General features: G+C 46.3%; 1 protein-coding gene across 5 annotated transcripts in view; it reads left to right on the forward strand.

Annotated features, from left to right (window-relative positions):
• sv2ca (synaptic vesicle glycoprotein 2Ca) overlaps positions 1–23,088 on the forward strand; it is a 257,495-nt gene that overhangs the window by 226,254 nt on the left and 8,153 nt on the right. For 4 of the 5 annotated variants that reach the window (XM_070868721.1, XM_070868543.1, XM_070868838.1 and 1 more), the window contains 5 exons: positions 6,237–6,325; positions 7,364–7,528; positions 7,975–8,108; positions 9,154–9,357; positions 21,227–21,386. In XM_070868721.1, coding sequence (XP_070724822.1) covers positions 6,237–6,325; positions 7,364–7,528; positions 7,975–8,108; positions 9,154–9,357; positions 21,227–21,386 — 752 coding nt within the window. Of the gene's footprint in view, positions 1–6,197; positions 6,326–7,363; positions 7,529–7,974; positions 8,109–9,153; positions 9,358–21,226; positions 21,387–23,088 lie in introns of all 5 variants that reach the window. The other variant, XM_070868632.1, reaches the window with a different exon arrangement.

Below are 23,088 nucleotides of genomic sequence, written 5' to 3' on the forward strand. Positions count from 1 at the left end.
TGGTTTATTAACAAAGGTTTAACAATCACACTACATATTACCACTTCATCCACTAGGCTCACAATTGCATACCTCATAGTGGATGATCAAGACCCAACTGACTGGGGTTTTATTGAATCTTGTGAACATCACATGACTGGCTAAGCCACTTACAATGCATCAGCTCTACAACTATTTTGTTGTAAACTAATAATCAAGTGCCCTCTGATTAAAGGCGGTTGGGGGAGGGGCACACTCAAAAAACTTTTCAAATGCCCCCTTTTTTTTTGGGGGGGGGCCACTAAGAACACAAATTATACAAGTGCACCCTGGCTAAAAGGGGGGGGGGGCACTAAAGCCGACACAATAAACAAATTAAATTTTGGACATTAAATCAAATCAAAATTTGGTTGCCGGGGGTGATGACACACTCCATTCCCTCTGGCGCCTACCTCTCATGAAAGGCCGCGAGCGTACCGGTGGACACCGCTTGCTGCATCTCCATGGACACCCTGGCTCGGATGTAAACGTAGAAGAGAGGTAGGCAGTCGGGCTGAACGACCCCCTCGACTGCCCGCTGCCTGGACCGGCTGATGGCCCCCTTGGCCATGCCCAAGAGCAGTCCTACGAGGAGGCCCTCGGACCTACCCGCTCCCCTCCGCACAGGGTGCCCAAAGATCAGGAGTGTGGGACTGAAGTGCAACCAGAATTTGAGGAGTAGCCCCTTCAAATGATGGAATAGGGACTGCAACCTCGCACATTCCATAAAAATATGGAACACGGACTCCTCCAGTCCGCAGAAATTGCAGACGGCCTGGGAGCTCGTGAACCGACTTAAAAATTTATTGCACGGAACTGCTCCATGCACCACCCTCCAGGCCGAGTCCCCAATAAATAGAGGGAGGACTCCCATGTAGAGTGCACTCCATCGGGGACCCCCGCCTCCTCCGGACGGCAAGATGGTGCGCCATGGTGTGTCCGGAGGGCAGACGAGGATGGCAACGGGAAGAGTATGCAAGAGCAGCCCGTACAGGAAACCCCTCCGCGCAGAACTGAAAGGCACGGAGGGGATTTCACCGGTGAGGCGCCGGCTCCCGAGGGAGGTTTCGGGCCTTGGCGCTGATGAGGAATTCCGTCCGGACGGGGTCAGTTTGGATGGGATCTGCCCACGTGCTTGAGCCTCCTCGACACACCTAACGGAGTCAGGGCCCAGCGCTCCATGGCATTGGCCGCACATCAGTTCTACAAACCTATGAGCATACTCACAGGTGCATACATTACATGCCCCATCTCTGTCCTTTACACTATTATTAAGATGGAGTTGAGCAAAAAGAAAGAATTATGGTGGAAGACAAGCAGAGACACAGTTACAACGGGCTCAAATTTGGCCAATACAAATTTCTGGTGCACTCACCAGAGGTGCGCCACTTTTGTCCACCTCGAAGTGCTCCAAAAATCCTCAGGCCGAGTTTGGCCGCTCCCCAGCCTCTCCTCGGTGGTGGTGTAATGTGGCCAGTGGATTCGGGGGCGGAGCCAAGTCCCGGCGCTGAAAACAGTGCCGGGACCTCTGCACATGCGTGCTAGAGTGTACACACATGTGCAGTAGCTCCTCGCCCCCAGGCTGTGTGGGAGGGGCCGAAGTCAGAGTAAGTATACACAGATTGCTGTGACCAAACTAACATGCTGCAAACAGAAAAGACTACAGTAATTAAATGGTGCGAGTTGCATTTTGCTTTGAAAAGCATTTCACTATCCAGACTTAGTAATGCTTCACTGTAAACGTTTCTACTTCGGAATGAACTCGGAGAAGTCCCTCGGAGAAGTCCCTCGGAGAAGTCCCTTGGTGAAGTCCCTGGAGAAGTCCTCGGAGAAGTCCCTCGGAGAAGACCTCGTAGATGTCCCTGGAGAAGTCCTCGGAGAAGTGCCTTGGAGAAGTCCTTGGAGAAGTCCCTCGGTGAAGTCCCTCGGTGAAGTCCCTCGGTGAAGTCCCTGGAGAAGTCCCTGGAGAAATCCTCCGAGAAGTCCCTCGGAGAAGTCCTCAGAGAAGTCCCTCGGAGAAGTCCCTCAGTGAAGTTCCTCGGTGAAGTCCCTGGAAAAGTCCCTGGAGAAGTCCCTGGAGAAGTACCTCAAAGAAGTCCCTCGGTGAAGTTCCTGGAGAAGTCCCTCGGTGAAGTCCCTCGATGAAGTCCTCGGAGAAGTCCCTCGGTGAAGTCCCTCGGTGAAGTCCCTGGAGAAGTCCCTGGAGAAGTCCTCTGAGAAGTCCCTCGGAGAAGTCCCTGGAGAAGTCCCTCGGAGAAGTCCCTCGGAGAAGTCCCTCGGAGAAGTCCCTGGAGAAGTACCTCGGAGAAGTCGTCCCTCAGTGAAGTCCCTGGAGAAGTCCCTCGGTGAAGTCCTTGGAGAAGTCCCTTGGAGAAGTCCTTGGAGAAGTCCTCGGAGAAGTCCCTCGGAGAAGAGGAGCACTGGAGCACTGGGGAACAGGAGACCTGGAGAGCTGGAGCACTGGACCATGGAAGAACAGCTACATTGCTGCTGGCTGCAAGGCTCCCGCACCTAGCGCTGGCCGAAGGGCATTGCCGGTGCGTGCTCCAGTCAGGAAGGTAGGACTCTTTATTAATTATTACTTGATTTATTTTTCATTTACTATTATTTATTAATTATTATGGTTTCTATGGTTCGTTATTGTTAAAAGTGAAGTATTTAATGCTTTGGAGAATCCTCTAACTTCCCTCCCCCCTCCCCCCGCCTCGCCCCTGTCTCTGGCTTCCTGCGCTGATCTCTTAATTCACCGCAGGGTTTTTCAGAACGTACAAAAATGGACACTTACTCTGGCCTAAGTTAGTTTGGAGTAAGTTTTAGCTGGCTAATCTTGCTTAAATGGCCAAAACAGGCGTAAGTGACTGGTAACGCCCCCTTTTGAAAAAAAAAACGGAGCTAAAAAAAAATCTAACTACCTCACTTACACTGGAGCAACTTAAATGGGGAGAATTGCGATTTTTAAGTTACTCCAAAAAAATCTAGTTGCTCAAAAAAAAACGGAGCAATTCCTGGGGAAACTTGGGCCCAAAGAGGGAGAGCCATATTTATTTCTAATTTTGGTCTGTAAGCATTGCCAAAGGCAACAATACATTCAATGTTTTATGGTATAATAGTCCTCTGACTCACCATTATCAATGCCACAGAAAATCTTCTGGTTAATATTTAGTTTTTTTAACTTAAGTAAAATAGTTCATTTCTTATTATAATTATAAGGTTGGCGATGAGTTCTTCTTACCTTAGGAACAGTACTGGCCTTATATTGTTTCCTTAGCTATTGAGTTGTCAATTGTGGTTTGTTTCAATGCTTTTTAAATTGTCGCCGTGTCAAATCTCACAGTAGTAATAATGACCTGTGTTTATCATTGGGGTGTTGGGGGATGGGGGGAACAAACAGCGACATTTCCCATACCGTTAAGCACCTCTGCCAGTAAACTGAGGTCCTGTTTTACATAATTATTTACTGGTTATGGTCTGGCATTTTAAACTACTATACAAAAAGAAGACCACTAGCAGAGGGAGGGGGTCAGGGGAAAAATACAGCCCAGCTGAAAAATGGTATATAGGTTAGCTCTCCACCCTCATAGAATCATAGGAATTTACAGTCCGGAAGGGGCCATTTTGGCCCATTGTGTCCGCGCCAGCCGACAAAGAGCTATCCAGCCTAATCCCACTTTCCAGCTCTTGGTCCATAGCCCTGTAGGTTACAGCACTTCATGTGCACATCCAAGCATTTTTTAAATGTGGTGAGGGTTTCTGCCTCTACCACCCTTTCAGGCAATGAGTTCCAGACCCCTACCATCCCCTCTGGATGAAGAAATGTCCCCTTAAATCCCCTCTAAACCTCCTACCAATTACTTTAAATCTATGCCCCCTGGTTGTTGACGCTGATGGAAATAAGTCCTTCCTAACCACTCTACCTAGACCCCTCATAATTTTATACACCACAATAAGAACATAAGAACATAAGAAATAGGAGCAGGAGTAGGTCATATGGTCCCTCGAGCCTGTTCAGCCATTTAATACGATCATGGCTGATCCGATCATGGCCTCAGGTCCACTTCCCCGCCCGCTCCCCATAACCCCTTATTCCCTTATCGTTTAGGAAACTGTCTATTTCTGTCTTAAATTTATTCAATGTCCCAGCTTCCACAGTTCTCTGATTCCACAGATCCACAACCCTCTGAGAGAAGAAATATATACTCATCTCAGTTTTAAATGGGCAGCCCCTTAGTCTGAGATCATGCCCTCTAGTTCTAGTCTCCCCCCACATCAGTGGAAACATCCTCTCTATATCCACCTTGTCAAACCCCCTCATAATCTTATACGTTTTGATAAGATCACCTCTCATTCTTCTGAATTCCAATGAATAGAAGCCCAACCTACTCAACCTTTCCTCATAAATCAACCCCCTCATCTCTAGAATCAACCTAATGAACCTTCTCTGAACTGCCTCCAAAGCAAGTATATCCTTTCGTAAATATGGAAACCAAAACTGCACGCAGTATTCCACGTGTGGCCTCACCAATACCCTGTACAACTGTAGCAAGGCTTCCCTGCTTTTATACTCCATCCCTTTTGCAATAAAGTTCAAGATTCCATTGGCCTTCCTGATCATTTGCTGTACCTGCATACTAACCTTTTGTGTTTCATGCACAAGTACCCCCAGGTCCCGTTGTATTGTAGCACTTTGCAATCTTTCTCCATTTAAATAATAACTGTTTTTTTGATATTTTCTGCCAAAGTGCATGACCTCACACTTTCCAACATTATACTCCACCTGCCAAATTTTTGCCCTCTCACTCAGCCTGACTATGTCCTTTTGCAGATTTTTTGTATTCTCCTCACACATTGCTTTTCCGCCCATCTTTGTACTGTTGGAAAACTTGGCTACATTACACTCAGTCCCTTCCTCCAAGTCTCCAGGTCTCCCCTCAGCCTCCTCTGATCCAAAGAAAACAAACCCAGCCTATCCAATCTTTCCTCATAACTAAAATTTTCCATTCCAGGCAACATCCTTGTAAATCTCCTCTGTACCCTCTCCAGTGCAATCACATATTTCCTGTAATGTGGTGACCATAACTGCACGCAGTACTCTAGCTGTGGCCTAACTAGTGTTTTACACAGTTCAAGCATGACCTCCCGGCTCCCTCTTCAAAGGCCATTTAACAGCACATGTTGGAAGTCCTGTCATATCCAGTACATAATATCTATAATTCTGATAGGAAACAGCTGTTTTAAATATATATATTTTGTTGTGCCTTTGTGCGGTCTAAGTATATTGTGTCCTTATCAAAAATACTTTTTAAAATGTGGAAATTTATATCTTACTCGGAGACACTCATCCTATAACGGTTAAAACCATTGGAAAATCAGATGGTACTGCCCGCAGAAAATTCAGCATAAAATCTCTTTTCTGTGACTGTTTTAATAAAACCCAGAAATTTAAAATTGATATGTTTATAATCCACCACTAACCAAGATTTTGGTTCTGCAAGTGTTGCTGTAATTATTCAAAAGACATAGGGACCTTGTTGCGCCTGTTTTATGGGTGTATAACGTCCTATGCCCAAAGGGTGCCTGAAAGACGCCGGGTGGATTTTCAGGATTCCCTGCTGGCTGCCTGAAAGAGGCATTAGGCCTCTTACATCTGTAAATGTTTATAATACCTATTTTAGGTCCCCTCGGCTAAATTCGACATCGCAGAATGGAGTAGGAGCTGGGACTGCTCCGCTCAGGATTCTTAAGTGATCCCTGGGCAATCCCCACCAAAAGGCAGGTTTTAATAAAAAACACTTTTAAAAGCTAGTTGCAGTGTAGCCAGGTGGATGAGAAATGCTCGCCTGACTCCAGAATATTCTGTCGCCCCACCCCCCAGTTACCACTCCGTGGGACTTGCCTTCGGGCCTGCCAGTGAAGCAAGCAGCCTGGTATTCATATTCACTCTAATGGACGAGCTGCCTGTGCAGGCATGACAGATACTGGCAGCTCACTCAATTAATATTAATGAGGCCCAAGGCCCAATTTCAGGTCGGCCTCAGGCCTCCCAATTCAGGCAAGTGTTGTGGTCACATCACCACCTTCGTGCCTGAAACCTGGCACTGGTGAATTTATACCCCTTACTCACAGTTCCTTTAGGGCCTTAACGTCCCCCTGTTTTAGCAGCTGAGAATATAATTAGATAGATCATGTGTCTCATAATATTGCATTCTCTATTTTCACAGATTTGGATGACATTCATGAGATGCTTTGACTATCCAGTCAAGAAAAACAGTATTATGCTGGTTATAGTTTGGACAACCTTGTCGTTTGGGTAAGGCTTCCTATAGTTGAAAACCATTGAACACAACATACCTGTAACATAAATTTTCTTTTGTTGTGAGCTTTGAATTATTTGCATCAAATAATAGCAGTGTGATTACTATAAATATCCATACAGGAGAAGTGGAGTGGATAGTTTAATAACTGTTTTTGCAAATCGTTTATGAATTTACTTCTGTCACATGATTTTCCAGAAAGATTCGCAAAGCGGGAGGGGGAAGAACTTCAGTGCGTAATTTTGTAGCCCAGGGAAGTCAATTGAAACTTATAACAATAACATATGATTTTATTTGTATCGTTCCTGTTGACTCAGTGGGTAAATGACTTTTTGTGCTCCTGAGCCATCATGCTGGTCAGCAATGCCCCAGGCTCGCTCCCCATTCTCTGCCGACTGACAGTCAGGTTACTACAATTGGCTGCAGTCTGCTTGAGCTAGGTAGGGTGGGGACAATCAATCAGGTTCCTGTAGCTGAGCACAGTCTAGTGACCTGTGTTGGAGCAGACGGGATTGCAGATCCCAGGTGAGGACTGGTGATTAGGCTCAGTTGCCCTGCCCCACAGTGGAAGAGTCTTCACCGCTCACCGCCTAGGCCCACATTGCCTTTCTAAGCGAATTAGATGAGATACTGAAGGACTGCCGACAACCGTTTAACCACATTGCATCAAAGGAGAGGAGAGCATTGGGGATATATTTCTTCACTAAAAATAGTGTTTGCATTTTTCTTTCAATTTTCCAGTAGCTGTTGAAAAACCAGCTCTGGTATATTTTAAGCCCATCTTATTCATGCCCTTAGTTTACAGCAGTCAGTTAATTAATCAATTATGAAACCATCCATTATATGCATTATCCCATCATGCATTCCACTATTTTCTCTCAAGCATTACTAAACAGATTTAATTGCATAAATAGCAAAGAATTGTAGCAAATTACTTCCTGTGCATCAGTTAATGTGAAAGCAACATCCTTCTGTTCTTATTTATACATCTTCTGCCAGATGTACATCTTTTAGCCCATTCTGTTATTTTTCAGTTACTATGGTCTCTCTGTCTGGTTCCCTGATGTCATCAAACACCTACAAGCTGACGAGTATGCATCCCGAGTGAAAAGGTTTTATGGAGAAAGAGTTGAGGATTTTGTGTTCAACTTTACACTGGAAAACCAGATCCACACAAATGGAGAATACATCAGGGACAGGTCAGGAATGGTTAAGACATTCATCTTAATTCCCACAAAAACTAAAAAGCATTCCAGGGAAATTGTTGGGAATATAAGCTCTTTTATTAACATTCAGGTTCAGGGGGGTTAGTTAGCTTCTATACTCTAATGCAGATGTTTCCAAGCCGAGGGGCAGTGGGGGGCGGTGGAGCGGGGGGCAGCGGTGAGGGGAGGGGTGGGGGGTTGCCTTTCTACAAAATACACATTTAAAATCTTTTATTACTTATAGCCTGGAAATGACTGTTGGTACAGGCTTACAAAAAGACTTTATTAGAAAGTGGGGGCAGCATGGGACGTGAATCTCTGAAGGGATGCTCAAGTTGTCTGGAAAAGCAGAGGGATAAAATAAAGATGGGGCAGATTTATTTTTTAAAGAACAATCAACAAAAACAATAAATACAAAAGTGTCCTTTCTCTTTTAATAGGTTTACCATCATGAAGTTTAAATCAGTAACTTTTGAAGACTCCCTCTTTAAGAACTGCTATTTTGAAGATGTCACATCGTTAACTACTTATTTTAGGAACTGCACATTTACTGAAACTCTTTTCTATAATACAGGTGGGTGTGTAAGGCATGACTTTGATGGTCAACGTGTAAGTTGTATATGTCTAATTTACAAAGAGTAAAGCAGTATTCATTTCACGTCCAGGTAAGCCTATGCGACTCTGTTTAGTCATTGGCCCCCAATGGTGAGGCTCACATTGCCCTGTCGTATGCCTTCACTGACTCAGCTTACCAGCCGTCACTACAACGTCAGTCCTTGGAGTCCTAATCCCTGTCCCTGTCCCCGGCCACCATTTGCTCTGTGAGGGGCAGGCAGAGGTTCTACCCCTTACAAGGCAGCATGGAAATTCCCAGAAATGGCACAAACCCCTTGTGACTGGAGTTACAGCAGGAAACTGGCAGAACCTCCGAGAAATTTCGGATTGGTTGTGTTTCACTGCTGGTTAACCGAGATTGAATCTGATTAGGTACAGTCTTCTACTTCATAAATATTTCTACTTCATAAATATAGCTTCAGCCATATCTAAGCATAACATTATCAATAATTTATACCTATTCCGAGAGTGTGGGATGAAAGTATATGAAAGTGGAAACATTTTGTGTGTTTGGTCTGAGGTGAGGGGAGGATTTTCTCTTCTCAATTTAAAATGTATCCCTTGGTGCAATATGAGTAAGGACATTCTTTTGTATGCTACTTTAACAAAGACATTAACTGCTTATTTTAAACATCTTCTTTAAAGTAGCCAACAGAAGAATTCCATATGATTGCATTCATTACAAATATTTCACAGTGCAACTCTAACCCTGAAGAATATAGCCATGCCATTCACCTGCAATGAACAGAAAGCCTCACAAAACATAAACGTGTATGTTGCCTACAGAGATTGGGAGGCCATCTTTTTCTTAATTAATTGAGTAGTTTACTAATCTCACTTTCCATGCTTACACTCTTTAGTTTTTATTGGTAATGGTTTAAATAGATAATCATAATGAGGAATAAGAAGAAGAAAATGCCAACCATTAAGCCATTTAAGTAATAATTTTATCTTTGAATCAGTGCCAACCATAAATAAATGTGTGTTTCTTGACTTGCCCTCAGATCTTGAAGAGTCTAAATTCATCGATTGTCAGTTCATCAATACTACATTTCTACACAATAAGAAAGGCTGTCAGATTAATTTTGATGAGGACTACAGTGCCTACTGGATCTATTTTGTCAACTTCCTAGGAACACTAGCAGTATTGCCGGGCAACATAGTATCTGCACTGCTCATGGACAGGATTGGACGCTTGACAATGTTAGGTACAATTACCTTTTATTTTTCAAACATTTATAGAGCAGACAGAGACTTTCTGCATAGTCAGCAGTAATGTGTTCCATATTTCACCTCAACTAACAGTAACATGGTATTAAGAATGGAAGTGATTCCAATTTGATTCAAACTAATCTTGTTAAGGTTCTTTTGCTAAATATTCGGTTTGTGACCATGTACTGCCATTCCTAATCAGGCCCTGGGCCATACAAACTACATAGATGCCAGGTTTTATCTTTGATTTATTCTGAATTAGCTCGTTACACCCAGAGTGGTAGTGATGCCATTATAAATGGTAATAGTGTTCCTGATCTGGGGAGGGTGCAAAAATGGCCAGTATTCCTATTAGTATCGCTGTCTAACTAAATTCTTGGAAAGTCATGTGGACATCTGATTTAGATAGGATTAGGCTTGATTATGTCACTCCCCTTCCCCTGGCATCTACTTACATAGAAACATAGAAAATAGGTGCAGGAGTAGGCCATTCGGCCCTTCGAGCCTGCTCCGCCATTCAATAAGATCATGGCTGATCACTCCCTCAGTACCCCTTTCCTGCTTTCTCTCCATACCCCTGGATCTCTTTAGCTGTAAGGGCCATATCTAACTCCCATTGAATATATCCAATGAACTGGCATCAACAACTCTCTGCGGCAGGGAATTCCACAGGTTAACAACTCTCTGAGTGAAGAAGTTTCTCCTCATCTCAGTTCTAAATGGCTTACCCCTTATCCTAAGACTGTGTCCCCTGGTTTTGGACTTCCCCAACATCGGGAACATTCTTCCCGCATCTAACCTGTCCAGTCCCGTCAGAATCTTATATGTTTCTATGAGATCCCCTCTCATCCTTCTAAACTCCAGTGAATAAAGGCCCAGTTGATTCAGTCTCTCCTCATATGTCAGTCCAGCCATCCCTGGAATCAGTCTGGTGAACCTTCGCTGCACTCCCTTACTAGCAAGAACGTCCTTCCTCAGATTAGGAGACCAAAACTGAACACAATATTCCAGGTGAGGCCTCACCAAGGCCCTGTACAATTGCAGTAAGACCTCCCTGCTCCTATACTCAAATCCCCTAGCTATGAAGGCCAACATACCATTTGCCTTCTTCACACTCTGGATATTATGCTTCAGGCTATTCTAATGGTATAAAACATGTGATCAGGGACAGAAAATTGGCAAGAGTTCTACTGTGCTGGAATTCTGCCCACTTTGCGGCTCGCCTTGGTTTCTGGGGGGCAAACACAATTAGTGTCAGAGGGGCCAGCCTCAAGCAGGTGGGAGCCTCATTTGACTGTTAATTTGGGGGCAGGGTTCCAAGCCGAGCGTAAGTGGGGGTGGGAGAGGTGGTTTCAAGGGGTCCGATCCCCGCCCCCGTAGCTAAGTCACAATCCTGGGGGCTCCGATCCCCGACCCCGGGGGCTGAGTCGCAATCCCGGGGGTTCCAATCCGCGTCCCCAGGGCTGAGTCACAATCACAGGTGGTGGGGGGGGGGGGGGGGTCCGATCCCCGCCCCCGTAGCTAAATCACAATCCCGGGGGGTCCGATCCCGACCCCGGGGCTAAGTCACAATCCCGGGGGGTCTGATCCCCGCCCCCGTAGCTAAATCACAATCCTGGGGGATCCGATCCCCGACCCCGGGGCTAAGTCACAATCCCGGGGGGTCTGATCCCCGACCCCGAGGGCTGAGTCGCAATCCCGGGGGGTCCGATCCCCGTCCCCGTAGCTAAGTCACAATCCCGGGGGGTCTGATCCCCGACCCCGTAGCTAAGTCACAATCCCGGGAGGTCTGATACCCGACCCCGTGCCATGTCACAATCCCGGGTGGTGGTGGTGGGGGGGGGCTCCGATCCACGTCCCCGTAGCTAAGTCACAATCGCGGGGGGTCTGATCCCCGACCCCGAGGGCTGAGTCGCAATCCCGAGGGGGTCCGATCCCCGTCCCCGTAGCTAAGTCACAATCCCAAGGGGTCCGATCCCCGTCCCCGTAGCTAAGTCACAATCCCGGGGGGTCTGATCCCCGACCCCGGGGCTAAGTCACAATCCCGGGTGGTGGTGGGGGGGGGCTCCGATCCACGTCCCCGTAGCTAAGTCACAATCCCGGGGGGTCTGATCCCCGATCCCGAGGGCTGAGTCGCAATCCCGGGGGGTCTGATCCCCGACCCCGAGGACTGAGTCGCAATCCCGGGAAGTCCGATCCCCGACCCCGGGGCTAAATCACAATCCCGGGGGGTCTGATCCCCGACCCCGGGGCTAAGTCACAATCCCGGGGGGTCCGATCCCCGACCCCGGGGCTAAATCACAATCCCGGGGGGTCTGATCCCCGACCCCGAGGGCTGAGTCGCAATCCCGGGGGGTCCGATCCCCGACCCCGGGGCTAAGTCACAATCCCGGGTGGTGGGGGGGGGGGGGCTCCGATCCCCGTCCCCGTAGCTAAGTCACAATCCCGGGGGGTCCGATCCTCGACCCCGGGGCTGAGTCGCAATCCCAGGTGGGCGGGGGTGATGGGGGGGGGGGTGTGTCCGATCCCCGACCCCAGGGCTTCTCCCGGCCCACAAGGATTGCTCCCCGAGGCTAAATTTAAAATTTATCCCTTGGTGTAATACGAGTAAGGAAATCCTTTTGTATGCTACTTTAACAAAGACATTAACTGCTTATTTTAAACATCTTCCTTAAGGCCGCTCCGTTATAGTATTTGGGAATCCCGAGCCACGGGATCCCCGGCCACCTGTAGTTAAACCTGCAAAGCAGGATATGGTCGAGGCTTCTGGCCTTATTATAATATTTAAAATACCAACCTGCCTCCTGGCAGCGGGTTGGCTAGCCGCCCCCCAACTTGCCTGAGTAAAGGATGAAAGTGGGCGGTTGGAGACAGGTTGGGGTCGGGTTTTACACCTTTCACTTCCTCCCTGCACCACCTCCAACCCACCTGTTTTTTCCTGTGAAAATTCCGGTCATGGTTTTCCTTACATTGCTAAGGAGTCAGCTGTGGTGGCAGTTATTTAAAGGAAACAAGTAAATTGAATCTACAATTTTATCAGTTACTTCTTGACCATTGTGGATGATTTTTGCTATGCAAAATGAATGGACAGAAAATCGTGTGGAGCAACAACAACAATTTGTATTTATATAGCGCCTTTAACTAGTGAAACGTCCCAAGGCGCTTCACAGTAGTGCTACGACCTCCACACATGTACTCCCAATATGTGTTCTTGTGCTAATTCATGAAATGTACTCTGCATAATTTACAAATAAACTGTTAAAACATTGAGTTTTTGTAAAATTATATTCACTGTCAACTGATTACAGTAGTTTCTGTAATTGCAACTTATCTCCAAAATCTGGAAGCTGTCTATTTCCTGATTGCCTGTATTAACAACGACCCGTAACTTGCAGTAATCTCCTTAGGGCATTTACCATGCCCTCATATCTCATTCTTTTCCGATTGGCAGAATATTAAACCCAGACCAGAGATTTTACGACTAAAATTCTTTGCAATTAAATGGAAGTATGAAGCAAAAATGAATTCAGCAAACAATTGCTAGAATAGAACACGAAGCATAGTGAGTAAAGCTGGTACTGGGTTAATTGCCCCATTAAATAACTTTTCTTGAAGAAATACAAGAGTTTTTCCTGTTTTGGAAAAAAAACCCACATATTTCTTGCTAATGCTTTGAAAACAGCAGTTTCTTTTCTCTTCATTGCAACTTTCTGTTATTCATAACTTTATGAGCTAACCACCAACTTTCAGAAGCTCCCATCGTTTCACAGTATCATGGTTTTCACATATTTGTATTCCTGCCATCCATCCTGGGAATTGGCAATTGCTGTCCTGCTCAGACAAAGGTAAATGCGGACTCCAGTTATCTGAGTAGCCTCAGAGACATTGGTAAGTGTCAGTGGATGGGTTTCCTGAATATACAAACGCATAATTACATTACATAAGATTGCATAGGATATACGATACAGAAACAGGCCATTCGGCCCACCCAGTCCATGCAGCGTTTATGCTCCACTCAAGCTTCCTCCCGTCTTTCCTCATCTAAATCTATCAGCATAATCCTCTATTCCCTTCTCCCTCATATGCTTGTCTAGCCTCCTCTTAAATGCATCTGTACTATTCGCTTCAACCATTCCCTGTGGTAGCGAGTTCCACATTCTCACCACTCTTTGGGTAAAGAATTGGATTTTTTGGGTGACTATCTTATATTGATGGCCTCTAGTTATGCCCTTCCCCACAAGTGGAAACATTCTCTCTGTATCCACTCTATCAAAACCTTTCATAATTTTCAAGTTCTCAATTAGGTCACCCCTCAGCCTTTTTTCAAGAGAAAAGAGACCCCACCTGTTCATCCTTTCCTGATATGTATATTCTCACAGAATGAGATTACACTTGAACAATGCAAAGAATACCATTTAACAATTCAAATATCCATGGGTCACTGGTGGCTCAATAGTACATTATTCAAATTCATATGTGGAGGTGGCAAAAATCCTTAATAATACCAATCAATCTCTTGATTAATTATGGAAATTTTGAACACGGATCAAAAATTCCCACTTGATCTTTCAACTGGAAGCTACTGTCTGAACTTTTAATTAAAAATGGAACAAGCACATTCACATAATTAGAACAGTAACCCACTTGGTATCAGAGATTATCATAATCCATTTACTATTGGTACTTTCTGATTAGATAGGAACATAGGAACAGGAGTCGGCCATTCAGCCCCCTTGAGGCTGCTCCGTCATTCAATTAGATCATGGCGGATCTGTATCTTAACTCCATTTAAATGAAGTTCTTCATATCGCGCCCTGTTTTGAGTCCCAAAAAACACCAGTTAATGGAATTTTATTTATGCTGAAATAGGACCGAGATGAGGAGAAACTTCTTCACCCAGAGAGTGGTGAACCTGTGGAATTCTCCACCATAGAAAGTTGTTGAGGCCAATTCACTAAATATATTCAAAAAGGAGTTAGATGTAGTCCTTACTACTGGGGGGAATCAAGGGGTATGGCGAAAAAGCAGGAATGGGGTACTGAAGTTACATGTTCAGCCATGAACTCATTGAGTGGCGGTGCAGGCTAGAAGGGCGAAATGGCCTACTCCTGCACCTATTTTCTATGTTTCTATGTTTCTAAAAGATTTCCAGTCATAATGAACGTGAATTAAATAATTTATTTTGCAGACACATCCAAACCATTTTCTAGTTGGTCTTTCTGAGAACTGCACCCATCATTAGGCTCATGATTATATCCAGCAACCACATTTCTGCAGTCTTTTCAATATTTCACCTCCTCACAATCTGCCACACCTGCTTCTTCTTCTCTTCTCATTTTCTCTGATCACTTTCTTTATTGCTGTTCCTTGAAATAATTCACTTCAGCAATACCCTTTTCCAAAGGTCTTGGTATCATTTACGCCTGTAACTGAAATGGATAACCATCTTCTCTTGCATTCAAGGGTGAAATTCAATGGAGCATTTAACCACTGTTAATATTTAATCAGTGTTATCTTTGCCTATCGGCTGAATAGTGGTTCTGCTGGGAGATAAAATGCCTCCCCGCTTTTGGTATGCATGGTTGGCCTTTTCTGTTGGGGCAGAGTAGTGGCAGGGAGATCTCACTCCCCCTCCAACCCTGTGCTGATCCCAACCCATTTTATTGAGTCAGGGGTCATTAAGGATGCAAGACAGGCTCCTGTCAGTATTCTATGCTGCCAAGATGGAGCCCACTGCCGTGAGGCCGGAACATCCCAGTGGTGCTGCAGCACTAGAATAGGTGACAAGGGATTTTTAACAGGGCAGAAGAGCCCCAAAGATCACAGAAGCTACTGGCTTTGAAAGCTTTGGCAGAGACCAAGGCCAACAAAGGTAAGTACTGGGGGCTGCATTGAAGGGCGAGGACACTTCTTCTAGTTCCTTTCTCTCCATTAATACAAGTTAGAGCCTTCCCACTGCCACTCCAAGCCTATTGCCACCTTTTCGAAGTGGATGGGAGGGAAATGCACTGGGAACCCAGGTTCTGCCCCATCTCCCCTTCACTTGTGTGACAGACAGGGAGGAGGCAACCAACTTAAATCGGCTGCTCATTTTTTGAGTACATGACAATGGAACTGTGCCCACTGCCAGCACATATTGGATAATTGTAGGCACTCTGCGATGGGTGATGTTCCTTGCTTTGAATATATATGTGTGTAACTCAGTGAAAAGAGTCCTGTGGATCTCTTAATTAGAGCCCCAAATCTCAGAATCAGGAAGGTCCCACATAGAGCTGGGGAGCATGCACCTGGGGTTAGGCACGTTGCTCATGTACATCTTTACTGGACAGTAGGGGAGAATCACATTGGTAGCAGTTCACTGCTGCCGTGTCAGGTGGAAGTAAATGCACAAGCCAGAAGACAGGTGAAATAAATAAAGGAAAAGTATTTGAGACATTGATTTCAGGAGTTTGTTTTTGTTAAACTGTAAGCTATTGAGGGGTTATCTCAGTCGTCTATGGTACGAATTAAATGTTTCTCTTTACTTTCGCCTATTGGTAGCACACTTGCCTCTGAGTCAGAAGTTTGTGGGTTCAAGTCCCACTCTAGGGACTTAAACACTAAAATCTAGGCTGACACTCCAGGCAAGTGCTGAGGGAGTGCTGCACTGTCGGAGGTGCCGTCTTTCAGATGAGACAATGGGCTCAATTTTCCCCAATGCCGCTTTTTGGTGTACTGCCAGAGGTACGCCTGATTTTTTTGCTCCCGACTACTCCAAAAGAATAATTAGCAAGTTTCCCCATTCTATTTTTTGAAATTGGCACCGCACAGCCTGTCCTTTAGCTTCGGGGGGTGGAGCCTAATGTCTGCACCAAAAAAACGATGCCCTCCCTTCTGCACATGAGCGCGGGAAAAAAGGACGTTTTGACGTGACTGCTCTGGATGCGCATGCCCAGTACAGCTCCCGGTCTGCATTCAGCCATTTTTAAAGAGCCAGTTGTGTGTGAGAACTTTAATTCTCATTGGAAAAATCGGAGCTGCAATACAAGATGCAACGTGGCTCAAGGGCCAAGAATTTCTCACAGGATGAAGTGGAGGCATTGGTTATTGTAATTGAGGCCAGATGGCATGAGCTGGACACCAGCAGAGGTCACATAAAAGTTTTACCAAAAGAAATGAAGAAACGCTGGAACCAACTTGCAGAAGATTTCTGTGCAATGGTGACCACCCCGAGGTCTGGAGGCCAGTGCAAAAAGAAGTGGCAGGACTTCGGTCAAGTAGTTAGTGTAAGTAATATTTTCATTTATTCACTGGAATTTCAATTGTAAATGTGACCATCTGTATGTCCCACCCAGCAGAAAGACACCCTCTCTAAAAAGTTATATTTTCATCTTTGCAGAGGAAGGTGGCACACAACATAAGGGAAAGAACTCAGCAAATCTGCAGCCACTGACATCCTTGGAAGACAGGGTCGCCGCTTTGATGGGACCTGCCTGGAGAAAAGCAACCACCACTGCACAAGCTGGGCCCACACTCGAGGAAGAGGGTAAGTCCTGCAAATTCCACAGTCTGACTTTGCTAAATGTTAAGTATTGCACGGGCTAGCCGTGCTTCGGTTCATGGGGATGTCTCTGTCAGCTATGTTTTGGTTGATGCAATGTGCTATCATTCATCGTGGTCCTGCTGCCTGCGCTGTGTGAGCCTACTCATGCCACCCTGCCCCCTCCTCTGCTGCTAACCATTTGTCTGTTCTGTTATATTTTGCAGAACTTGAGGTCAACCTTGACGAGGCTGAAGCCAATGCAAAAGAAAATTCAGACGCGGACTAGCCTAAAGAGGAGAACATCCTCCAATCCCACCTTCCAGACCAAGAACATGGGGGTGAGGGCGAGTGGGAGGAGGATGCGATGGATGAAGCCCCTACTGTCCTACTTACTCTGGAGGAGGTGCAGGTGCCATCCATTGAGGTGCCAGGCCCTTTCCTGAGTGGTACGAGTGTTGGTGGGACATTCCATGGTTTCTCACAGTCCAAGGCTGGGGATTCCAGTAGGGTGCAGCGAGGCACACCAAGGGCCCCATCATCTGAGGCTGCGGGTCCTAGTGAGATGCAGCAAAGCACACCCAAGGCCCCACTGACCGAGGCTGCGGGTCCCATTGGGATGCAGCAAGGCACACCCAGGGCCCCACCGTCCGAGGCTGCGGGTCCCAGTGGGATGCAGCGAGCCAAACCCAGGGTGAGGAGGGGAAGGAGAACTCGACAAGGCTCTCCTGAGATGCAGGATCTAACAGATGTGGTTGAGATGATGGCAATGAGTGGGGAGAGCATTGATCTTACCCAATCACTCCTGGACACCATCAGTGAGGTGGGTGATGAGGTATCGGGACTGTCAGGAGAAGTAACAACATTCTCACAAGAAATGGGATCATTGTCCAGGAATATGAGAGAGGGAATGTCGCAGGCAGCGGATACAATGTTGGTGCACATGAGGGAGGGAATGTCCCAGGTAGCTGATGTGCTGTCAGTGAACATGTGGGAGGGAATGTTGCAGATAGTTTACATACTGTTGGTCAACATGAGGGAGGGAATGTCACAGGTAGATACACTGTCGGCGAACATGAGGAAGGGAATGTTGGAGATAGTTGAGACACTATCAGGGCACATGAGGGCAGGAATGTCGGAGTTAGCTGCTGCAATAAGGGAACATGCCCAGACCCTGCGCCCATTGACAGAATCAACTGCCACTCCCACTGCAATCCCCAGACCAGCCTCTGAAGAGGACCAAGACAGGCCTTCCAGATTACCGCCTCCCCCCCCCCCCCCCCGCCACCCACCAACCCCCTCCCCCATCAAGAAGGGCGCATTACCTGAGATGTTCAAAAGAATAAGCTTGGTACCAACCCGAGAAACATTGCACCACCGCCTGCGGGCAGGGGTGGAGTCACCAAGATCAAGCACAGTGGGCAGTCTTAGAATAAGGTGGAGGAGAGATGGGTGCAGCCTTTCATTGCTGCTGCTGCTGTTGTTGTATTATTGTTGTTACTGTCATAACTGTTCTCAAATTTAAAGTTTTTTGTAAGTTATGTAAATTTACAAGTTTAAAAGTTTGTAAGTGATCTTAAAGTTTGTTAGTGATCTTAACTGAAAACTTTAAAGTTTGATATAAAAATATTTTTATTAAAGTTAAGTTAAGTACAAATAAGTGTTAAACTTTTGAATAAAATATATTTTAAATTATAACTGAATCATTTCTATTATTTGTTCCATTATTAACACAACCTTTTGAAGTAAAGAAGAATAATTTCCATTATTTGTTCCATTAACACAACACAACATTACGGAGCAGGTCCAAACAATAAACATGGTCCATTTGGAATAGTTGCCGCTGAGCCTTCAGGCAGCAAAGTGTTCACGGATGAGCTGCTGGCGCAAGGCTCGAGCAATCGTTAAAGGGGCACGCCGGCCCGCCCTCCTCCGCCGTCGTGCTCCGGGTTCAGGTAGTTGCATGGCTTCCTCATCCTCCTCCTCCTCATCATCTGCATCTTCCTCCTCATCATCAGCCACTCTCACCTCAGGTGGGTCTTCTACTACCAGCTGCTGCTGCCTCATGATGGCTAAGTTATACAGCATGCAGCACACAACAGTGAATTGACCGACAATCTCAGGGGAGTATTGCAAGTAGCCTCCGGAATGGTCCAGGCATCAGAAACCTCTCTATTATGCTCTGCATCTCTATGTGCGACATGTTGTATTCCCGCTCAGCTTCTGTCCAGGTTACGTGTAGGGCGTCATGAGCCAGGTGGCGAGGCCGTACCCTTTGTCTCCCAGCAACCAACTCTGCCCTTCTGGCTGCTGCTGAAACATGGCAGATATAGCACTCTCGCATAGGATGAATGCATCATGGGTGCTCCCAGGGTATCGTACATCAACTGATATGATGTGATGCATGTCGTCACACATGAGCTGCACATTAATGGAGTGGAAGCCTTTTCTGTTCCTGTACATCTCGGAATCCCCCAAAGATGCTCGCAAGGTGATATAGGTACAATCAATGCAGCCCTGTAGCTTTGGGAAGCCAGAAATCCTGGAGAAGCCCACAACCCTTTCACGCATTGCCTGGGCAGTCATGGGGAACTTTATGTAGTCATTCCTCCAGGCATATAGTGTAACAGTCACCTGCCGAATGCAGATATGTGTTGCATATTGAGAAATGGCCCACGCATCCCCAGTTGTGGCCTGGAATGATCCAGATGCATAGAATGAAAGTGCAGCTGTAACCAACTGACAAAGCAGTCCTCCTGACACTTCTAGGTTGCAGTCTGCTTTTACTAATTCACGGATCTCAGTTACAACTTCTTTGCGGAAACGCATCCTTCTGACTCAGTCGCATCACTCAGGTGCAGGTATGAACGCCTGTCTCGATATACCCGATGTGGGTAAGGCCTCCTGCCCATCATCCTACGTGCTCTGAGGTTCCTCATGCGATGACATTGAATCAATTGTCTCCTCCGCAGCACCATCGTGCAGAAGGCTTGCACGAGGTATGGCATTGTCAGTATTGCCCCCATGATTAAATTGTACCTTTGCAAGAAGCTCAAAACAGCAGGACAAGCTTCTTTGTTGTCTCTCTCCCCAAGGTCGACGCCCTAGTATGGACCACACCCTGGTCTGGGCATGTGCAATAGGCTTGTTTAGTACAGGAAGCTAGGCATTCAAATAAGGACATTTGGGACAATGAAGTCTAATGCAATTCTTTAATTTTAGATTTTCTTCAAAGTACCATCCCACCACCAACCGAATGTCTCCACACTGGGCTCGAGGATCAATCGGCAGAATCGCTCCCTCGCCCGGACACAGGGGCTTGGCAAACACCCACCCCCGGGCTTCTTTTGAAGCTGAGCCTCAAGCCCTCCAGGCGAGGTAGCGATTCTGCCGGCCGACGCTCCAACCCTCGAGCCTGGTTTGGAGACATTCAGTGATGGCGTGGCACTTTGAAAAAAATCAAAAAATAAAGAATTGCATTAAACTTCCATTTTCTGCATTTTAAGTTTGAAATAATTAAGCTTGATGATGCATATTTAACTTGCTCTTGACTTCCTCCAAAACTTCGCCTAAAAACAATGGCGTCTTTCTGCATGGATTTTTTAATGTGCGCTGGTTTTTCTTAAGTGCCCAGAAAGTTTTTTAGGAATGGTCACACACATCATCCTAGGAAAAATGTAAGTTGGCTAAACTTGCATAAATGTAAAAAACTGGCACAGACAGCAGGTTACGCCCCTAAGATGCAAAAAAAACTTACCTAAAAAAATTGTAACTAACTGAGTTACACTGGCGCACAATCTTTGGGGAGACTTTCATATTGTAATTTACGCCAAAAAAATGGCGCAGGTCACTGGGGAAAATTGAGCCCATTAAACCAAGACCCTGTTTGCGCTCTCAAGTGGACATAAAAGACTCCAAGGCAATATATCAAAGAAGAGCAGAGGAGTTAGCCCTGGTGTCCTGGCCAATGTTTATCCCACAACCAACATCACTAAAACAGATTATCTGTTCATTTTCACATTGCTGTCTGTGGGATCTTGCTGTGTGCAAATTGGCTGCTGCATTTCCTACATTACAACTGTGCCTACACTTCAGAAAGTACTTCATTGGCTGTAAAGCACTTTGCTATGTCCCAAGGCTGTGAAAGGTGCTATATAACTGCAAGTCTTTTATTTTACACACTTGGGCAGAGCACCGTCTATTTACCTTTGCTCCCGTGAAGTCATGTCCACCCAAGATGTTAACTTGTCTTTTTTTTTCCTTTCAGATGCTGATGATGCTATGTATTTCCAGCATTTTCTATGCCTATTTTATATTGATTACTGTTGGCTTGTGAACCTCTGTAGGTGGCTCCATGGTTCTGTCTGGGATCAGCTGCTTTTTCCTGTGGTTTGGGACCAGTGAAGCCATGATGATTGGAATGCTGTGCCTGTACAACGGTCTGACCATTTCGGCATGGAACTCCCTCGATGTGATCACTGTGGAACTTTTGCCAACCGACAGGAGGTTAAGTATACAGTTCGCAACCTCGTTCCTTTTTACATATGTGTCATTTCCCGAGGTGAAACCTCTTTGCAAAATAAGATATGGCTTTCTAAATGATGGGCCTGATATTTTGCAAATTTTTCCCAATAGCACAGTACCATATGTGACCAACCAGGTATGATAGTTGAACAAATTAAACACATGCAAGGCATAAAAGTCTTTCCTCTGGCAAGAAATTGGGGTCACTGCCCCCAAAAGGAAGTGGAGTGCAAAATAAAGCACCCCACTTCCTTTCTGGGGCGATCTTGGGGCAGATGCGTCGAGAGCGGGGCGCGGCGATGTGCACTGGGCGGCATAGTGCTGCCGTGTAGGAGGGGCTCTTCCATTAATTAAAGGGAAGGGTCCATGCTGCAAACTCTGCAGCAAAAAAAGGGACCTACCTGGACCACCACGGAGCTGGGGTGCCATGCCAACAGCCCGGCAGTCAAGCAGAGTGTCAGGCTGACCGATTGCTGCACGGATCCTGCATTTAAAGTGCCAACGGGGTGCAGGATAAAATCAGCTAATTTAAAAAAAATGCAACACACCCCTTTAAGTTTCGCCCCGCGAGTGACCAGCGAGTGGGATGCGCCCCTGAAGCTGTTGCTGTCATCACCCAGCACAGCTTCAGGGGGCGATATCCAATTTAGGGTCCGAGGCACTGTGCACAACGATGATGTCACGATCTCCGGGCGCGGGAGATTGGAGCGCAATGCCGTAGCGTCACCGCGAAACTCCCGCCAAATTTAGTGGGAGTCATTAGCTGCGCCGCGCCCGGTCGCAAAGTCGTTTGTGCTCCGTTAGCCCCGGGGGGATCCTAACAGGATGCGCAAATGGCTTGAATTTCTAGGTCATGATGTTTCCCGGTCCCCCTTCCCTCCCGATTGCTGGTCCAACTCCCACTCCACCAATCCATGATCTTTCCCAGTTGCTGGGGACCGTCCGCAATGATCCCTGGCTCCTGCCTTCTACCACAGGCTTCCCTGCCCGGCAGCTGTATTCAATCTGGTCTTCTGCCGGGGGGGAATGGATTTTAAAAATGGTAATGAGATCCTGCCATTAAATTCGGCAGGACCATCATGTTCCTGGGATTTCCGGGAGTCCCCTCCCACTCCACAAACACACACCCCCACTCCTTCCCCACCTTCCTTTAAATGTAGGGGCCTATGATACTACATTTTTCATTTGTACAATTGTGAAAGATCAATTCTGTTTCAGACAGCAAAAACATAGTTTTAACCTAGGGCTGAAACAGATCATAAATCAACAACAGCTCTGGGATAACATAATCCAACAACAACTTGCATTTATATAGCACCTTTAATGTACCAAAATGCCCTAAGGCATTTCACAGGAGCATTAGCAAACAAAATTTGACACCGAGCTACATAAGAAGATATTAGGATAGGTGACCAAGAAGTAGATTTTAAAGAGAGTGTTAAAGGAGGACAGAGAGGCGGAGAGCCTTAGGGAGGGAATTTCAGACCAATGGGCTGAGGCAGCAGGGGGCACGGCCGCCAATGGTAGAGCGATGAAAATCGGGAATGCGCAATAGGCCAGAATTGGAGGAGTGCAAGGAACTCGGAGGGTTGTGGGACTGGAGGAGATTACAGAGATAGGGAGGGATGAGGCCATTAATATTCTTGAAAACAAGGATGAGAATTTTAAAATCAAGACATTGCTT

Source organism: Pristiophorus japonicus, chromosome 1, assembly GCF_044704955.1.
Source record: "Pristiophorus japonicus isolate sPriJap1 chromosome 1, sPriJap1.hap1, whole genome shotgun sequence".
In the NCBI taxonomy this organism is placed as follows: Eukaryota; Metazoa; Chordata; class Chondrichthyes; family Pristiophoridae; genus Pristiophorus; species Pristiophorus japonicus.